Source organism: Echinococcus granulosus (genome assembly GCF_000524195.1).
Source record: "Echinococcus granulosus chromosome Unknown EG_S00038, whole genome shotgun sequence".
Lineage (NCBI taxonomy): Eukaryota > Metazoa > Platyhelminthes > Cestoda > Cyclophyllidea > Taeniidae > Echinococcus > Echinococcus granulosus.
In genome coordinates, this window is record NW_020170418.1 from 68,233 (window position 1) to 75,625 (window position 7,393).

General features: G+C 40.2%; 1 protein-coding gene across 1 annotated transcript; it reads right to left on the reverse strand. All coding sequences in view use genetic code 11, as the record gives it.

Moving 5' to 3' along the window:
• Positions 1 to 1,347: 1,347 nt before the first annotated feature.
• Positions 1,348 to 3,393, reverse strand: EGR_05281 (hypothetical protein; the record flags this gene model as incomplete). Its single annotated transcript, XM_024494530.1, has 3 exons — positions 1,348 to 1,452; positions 1,963 to 2,660; positions 3,306 to 3,393. The coding sequence occupies 3 exons, from the start codon at positions 3,391 to 3,393 to the stop codon at positions 1,348 to 1,350; spliced, it is 891 nt and encodes a 296-aa protein (XP_024351001.1).
• Positions 3,394 to 7,393: the final 4,000 nt, after the last annotated feature.

A 7,393-nucleotide genomic window follows, 5' to 3' on the forward strand; every position in this document is an offset into this window, starting at 1 on the left:
AGATGTTTTTAAGATCAGGTTTGCTTTTCGCCACAAATGTAGTGCACCGAGACTTCTCTGCCGACAAAAGTAAATATAGTACTTTTGTGGAATACAGATTTTACATATAGACAGGATCGGGACTGATGGTATGGCTCGGAGCCCAGCCCGCTCATCGAAGGAAAAATGGTGGGGGTTAAAAAAGACGACTGTACCAACTCTTGAGCTGAAGCATCCAGATACCTGAGTAAGTAGGATAGTGCCTCGCTGATTCCTGCAAAACGTCCGTCCGAAAAATGTGCTGCGTACTCAAAGTGCAGTGACACTTTACCGGCAGTGGAATCAGTGCAGGTTAGAAACTTCATTAAAGGTTTGAATTTTTAAATAGCGAGAATTTGTTGCCCTCGAATGTAACCTAGGAGCCGCGGTCATCTAGCTGGGCACATCAAGCAGACATAAATATGGCTTTGGTATGAAATGACTGGGAAATATAGTACCGTTTTAGGTAGACGTACTAGTAACTGTGCTAGCAACAGTCAACGTTAGCAACTATAACAACCTCTTACTGTTCCCTAGTTAAGCCCATTACTATAAAATTTCTACCCCAAGCACAAATACTATTAAAGTTTGATTGTACGAGCTTGTATTTTGAAGTGAAAAGAGACCAAACCGAGACAAACGTCTGCCGAGAACAAATCATAGCGACTTGGTGGGAGAGCTTTAAGGTTCAAGGTTTGATACAACGGTCAAGGTGACAACAGGGAATTTGGGCGGAGCAATAGAGCCCAATAAGCAAGTGGGCGGGCGATGGAGGTAAGGATATTTGCGCTCTGGATAAACTCAAGGACTTCATTTTGGACGGAATGAAGAGAACACTGAAAAAGTAAAGCAAAGTTATGTGGAGGCTGTAAGATTGGCATGTGAGATTGTAATGAAACACCTAGGTGGAATTCTAGGAGATAAAGTGCAGCAAAATTGTGCGTCTAAGTACATGGTTTAATCTGATAGTGGCCGTCTGATTGGTTGTTCATTCGCATGGCAACCACATTCACGATTTTTACGCACGGTAATGCTGTCATTTATTTGAGGAATACAGGCACTTGGTACTGAAACCAGTAGCAGGATTGGGGCTACTTGACACTAGATAGTCGAAACGGCGGATTCGAAAGGGCTGTGGATGATATTAGGCTTACCCGATGCATTGTTATCTTCAAATTGCCGCATAAATATGAGTTGCAAAAATATGAGAAATGCTGAGACGTTGGTGACCAAACACTACAAGGTACTTTAATGGTGACAATAGTTTATTTTATTACTCGGGGAAAAATGGTGAGCGAGTGTCAATATTACTGATGACTCACATATGATCTAGATTGAGTCTCCATCTGAAGTTGGGACAGCAGCAAGTCCTGGAGGGTTAGCTAAATTGGCTGTTTTACAGAAAGTTGGAGACTCCAACTCATCATTAAGGTCCTAGACACAATCAAAGCAATAAAAAGACAACCATTTTAACTGCGATTACATTATTAATCTGTCGATCTTGGCTACTAAACAAAATTGTTGGGGTAGCAGTGATCAAGGATTACATGGTAATTTTCGCAGTGGCACTTTAATGATATACCATTTGGAAACGACCCATTTCAGCTAGGATGAACTGAAGCAATTCCCCAGATGACATTTACCGATTGCCATATACTAAAATGGCAAACATGCGTTGTTCTGGGAGTTAAAAAAATCTGGAACCAATCTTTTAAAAAATTTATTGCTCCTTCCCACAAATAATTCTAGAACTAGATCCTAAACCCCCAAGATCTTACGCTATATAATCACATATAGGGGAACCGCAGACAATTCACTGTGAGACGGTTTTATTACCCGACGTAGTAACTAAGATTAAAGAATTAGTTCAAAATGCACGTCCTGAATTCATGTTATAATAGAACTTATTCCCACGAATTGGCAAATGAGTATACACGAACATACCATTCTACCGTTCATGTTTGATTCAATAATTGGTGGCAGATCCCACGACACCTTTTTTGGCGAATCAAGTGTCTTCCTTCTCGTCTTCGGGAGTCTTTCTTCTTCCCAAAGAGACCTTGCACTTTTGTCGCGGGGCAAGCAATCACGCATTACATTGCAAATACCGATAAAGTCATCGAGAGTCACAGAGATTGGGAACTTAATTGACAGAGGCAACCCCACAACTGGCTCATCTGTGTTTCCGGGTCGTAGGATTGCGGGGCCACTAATCTTGTGAAGTTTATCGTCGGGTGTAAAAACCGTTATATACTTACTGCTCGGACGGGAGAAATTCACTTGAGGACCCAAGGAAGACATTTCTTGAAAAACTATTATAGTACCAGCTTCCGGTAGGTTAGTCATCCGATATCCAACTCGAGTGGAGACCCAGTGGCATGTGAAAGCAGAACGATTGTTGAAAAGGGAAATGGATCCTAGAAAATCACCGGAACCAGGCACGAATATCATCGGATCGACACGGCGAGTGGTGCATAAATACTCTGTCAAAGTGAGGAAAATAGACTGTGAGCGTCGCGGCACTTTCAGAGTGAAGGTAGAGGAAGGCGATCCATCCGCAACAACATCATGAAGAGTTTCATCACAATCAGAAATATTGGCATCAGAGTGCTCCGATGCAGAGTCCTCGTAGTCGGTAAACCCTAAAATGTCCAGTTTATGTTAAGACAATAAATAATAAGATAATAAATAACCTCATAGCGCAGAAGGCTATACAGTACCTGTGATGACGGTACTAGATGCTGTTCTAAGACGTTGAACTGTCGGACTAGATTGATCCTTAGCAGTCTGTAAAAGTTTGGGAATGTACTATTCTGATTGATATAATACAGAACAATTAGAAATAAGATTTAGAGATAAACATAGCATGTCGTATATCAAATATTGCCGAAAAGGAATAAAACATAAAGTATTTTTTTTACAATATCGGTATCGGGGAAGCAGAAAAAAGTAAAAAATATACCGAAGTCTTGCTATCATTCCAAATTACAATAAGGAATTCACCTCTTTAAGACACGAGCGAAAAGGATAATTCGCAGGTGATTTTGTTGGATCTGGCGTCATCGTTTTAGTTCTACAAGAGTGCATGCAATATGGTTTATAAACATGTTTACGCTGCCTATCAAACAAAAGGCCTCACACACAAAGTACACCTATTCTCAGTACACAAGCAGAGGAAACGCACAGCCAGGTGAGTCTACGGAATCGGTAGTAGGAGCGTTAAAGTTGAGCCTATGCTACTTTTGTGGGGAGAGATGAAGTGAGTGGCCTGACGGAGCAACACGCACCTCCGGAGCCGACGAACTCGTACAGTGGAGGGCGTCGAGCGCTGATCAGCATATATAGGTGGTCGCGAGCACTGGTTGCAGGGAGCATCGCTCCCGCCGGGGCGCACGTGAACTGCGCTCGACACGTGAGCGCATGTTAGGCGCGGCGAAGTTTGGCTAAGCGTTCGCACCACCGAGATGCAAATGCAACACGAAAATTGGGGGGGCTTCTAAAGGGGTACCTTTGAAGTCAGAGTATGATTGACTGATTTGGCACCGTGGTACAGTTGCATTTGGCAGCTCGACTCGAAACGATTACCAATGTATCAAACCATTGAGAAGTTTCTTCCGGACCTTTGAAATTTGAGTGAATGCGACTGTTAATCATGGTTTCTCCATGAGGATATAGAAAGAGCGTTTTCCCAATAAGCGACTTGTAATCCAATCATAAGGTACACAATTATTTAGGTACCTGGGTTGAAAAGCCTAAACCATTCCTATTTGGTGTTCTTCCTCACAACCACGAAATTTGTGGTCTTTTTTAAAGGAACCTGAGTAAAATTTTGGATTTGATAGTTGACCATGGTTCGCGGATAACTATATATCGGAATTAGCAGCACTGCTTTCTTAGGTCGTTTGGGACAGCTAGAACCCTTCAAGATAAGACATAATTATTGGATTAGACATAGATTTGACGCACAGTGGCATCTATTCATCTCAACAATTTGTGGAGTCTCCTATCGGTAACCAATGCCTGCATGCCAAAATGAAATTTCTTATCATTTACAAAGTAGCAGTAAATTTCACCGATACCGCCATACTGCAGTATGACACAGTAAAGCCCAGTGTAATGTTATTAGCTCCGATAGATTGTGTAAAAATGCACTAATAACTAGTCTATTGTTTTGCAGTTAGTGCCTTTTTGCATGCATTAGTGCAAACACTATCAGTTGCTGAAAATTAAACGGCCAGCCTAAATACCTAGCAAGTATAATGAAATAAGAATTTACTTTCCTCAAAAATAAAGTTGTGAGTCCATTCGACATCAAAAATAAAGCATCAATTTGGTGAAATCTTTGTTTTTATTCCATATTTATTTCTTCCTGACCCCTTTTTTAAGAGAGAATACCCAGAATGAATGGGACTAATGCAGAAAATCTCCTGAGGGTTTGGTAAATTTTTATGACTACAATTATAAATATGCCAAAATGTGGAGACCTATAAGTTGGAAACAAAGTTTTGAGCATGCTGAATTACGGATATTTGCACGGACTAAATCGTCGTGGCGGCCACTGAAGCAGAACGCAATTTAATCCGTGGGTTCGTAAATTTCGTTTCAGTCAAAACAGTAACCGAGGTCAATTCGTAAGTGTTTATTATGCAAAATAAAATAAGATTGAATTAAAATAAGTGGGAGCCAAAACAATCAATAGTGGTTTTATGAAGAGAGCTTAACATTTGAAGGTTTGATAGAATGGGAGCTCTGGGTGCTAGCCTGTTCACCTACTGCCATGGAGGATGAGTAGCATAACTAATTGTCAAGTTCTTGCGATTCGTCTTGATGAGGTATTAAGGCTTATCAACGCTTCTAATGACCGGTAGCTAAAATCCCAACTGAACAACCACATTTAGATCCAGTGTACCAGTGGTATAATCCACTTAACTTAGTGATTTTATATCAATAATCACTTAATAAACTTTTTTGCGATAACTAGTGAAGAGAAAGAGCTACACTCACTAACAACTCACTAGGATCATTCATTAATGAAAACCAAATGCTCCCTTTGTTAATGGTACAACAACTAACACTCAATGAACTGTTAAAAATATTTATTTGGATATACCAACCGGGGGAGGAGCATTCAGTAGGCACAAATCTCATCACGGAACAGTCGTCGCTTGAACGGGCATAATCCTGATCACTGCAATCAATCAGTCTAATCAGTCCAAGGAAATGAAGGCCAAGGGGGAAGAAGTGAATACCGAACCTATCGCCTTGTGTTTGAATGAAGGGGAAAATTCTCAGCTCAAGTATACATCGACAAACCAACATTAAATGACTTAAGATTAACCATAATTTTTGGTGATTTAAGGAATATTTAGGGATATTCAACAGCGATGAAATAAATCAGCAACAGATACATAAGTATTTGAAAAGAGAGGGGAAGAAATGCTAAGCAGAGAGGACAAATCTAATGTACACAGAGGGAGCGGTTCTTTGGTCATTTTCACAAAACAAGGATGGGTTTATGCACTCGACCCTCCTTTTCCAAATTTGTATAATATAGAGCAAAAGAATTTCATTTGCATTAAATTTGATCGAAATGTAGGGATGTCATCAGAAACGATTAAACGGGGTAGAATGAATACCTTAATATGGAAACCTTTTGACAACACAATGCTCATTTAAATACTAAAGTTGTAATGCTGAAACTCCAACAAACATTATAAGTGCACACACTCGAGGCGCTGTAGATTCAACTGGCGGAATGAGGAAAGCATACGCAAGTGTCAAGGGTGGAGATGAACGCCTATTAGTGGGAACTTAGCCTTCTATGGCCACAACTCCATGGTAAAAACTCGATCTTACCAGAGGTGAGCATAAATCAAAAATACTACTTAGCAAGTCATCAGTACTATCCATATTTTGCACCCCACCAAACCTGCTAAACCCGTGTTCCATATCGTTAAATCGAGGTTCCTATATGCGCTCTCGAATATTTCGAGAGCTAATGCTAGATAATACAATAAACCAGATCGACTGAAAAGTCTCGCATAGAGCTATAATGTGATAAAGATCTCAAATGGTTCTGCAAACCCCAGGAACATGGACATGGAGAAGGACAAGTAGGTGTAATTTTCTGCACCTTTAAGAAGAAATAAGGTTTGTACAATTTCAAATGTCACATTATTGGGGATGCAATATAGTTGATTTAATGTGTTCATGTTGTTGTGCACTGTAGAAGATGAGAAAAATGCATTAAATCTATGCTGTCATGCAGAGTGCTGAATTTGCCAAATACCATTGAGTATTCTCAAGATTCCATAGCATATTCGCAAGATCATATGATCTAATCATACAAATCCATAATATTATCCATGATGAGGTGCATTTGCAGCGCTTGTATGGAAATGCAAGCGAAAATGGGGGCCTCTAGAAAACCCAAATCGCATATGAATATGTAGGCACAAAATCTCGACCTGACTACACTCGCTTCGTTAGTAGCCAAAACCTACAGCATACAAAGTAAACAACTACAAATTCTTTTTAGCAAAATAGAAATACAATTTTAAGGGAGGACTATTGTTTCTATTTCAATAAATTATCTGTTTGCAACCACATGGTCAGGCAGGACTACTCAGCAGTCAGTGCTCTTTTTCATAATGCTAGAAAATCCCGAGATAAAAGGAAGCGCAGATTTGAACGACTTGCTACTTTACTACAGAGTTGGTAGCACCGATTTCGCTTGAGGATTGTTTCCAAAGTATGAAAAACGTGTGTCGATGTATTTCAGAGCTTGCTAACTACGTATTGAGATGAGGAACATAATAACCGATTATGGGCGGAGAAGGCCATTAACAAAGAGTGTGATATTAAAATAGGCTAAGGAATATTTGAAATGATGAGTGACGGATTCCATTTTAAGTAGAAGAACTGAGATTTACAAATTAGGAGGAGCGGACAAAGTAACACTTTGATAACGCAGGTAGGTTGTTTAGACATGGCTGTGGGATTGCGAAATGCCATACAGACTTGACACTCTACTGCTCAATTACGTTTTGAATAATTGGGCATCTATTGCAAAACAAGGGGGCACACAGCAGTGTCGATCATTTATTAATCAAGAGAATAGATACCGCCCAATTAATCATCAAAGATAACAGAGGCTATATGGTCACCCAAGCTACTATGCAGGAAACAGTTAGGAGGAGAAATTCTTAAATACACCAAACCAGTCAATTCGGACTAACTACTTATTCCACCGGCATTAAAGGAATTAAAAACATCAACAGTGACAAAGGAGAGGGATCAGAGTAAGGTGGTTGTGGTAGTGGTAGTGCAGGAGCTGGGCGGGAGGGACGGCTCGACAAAGGAGCCTTGTCTAGAT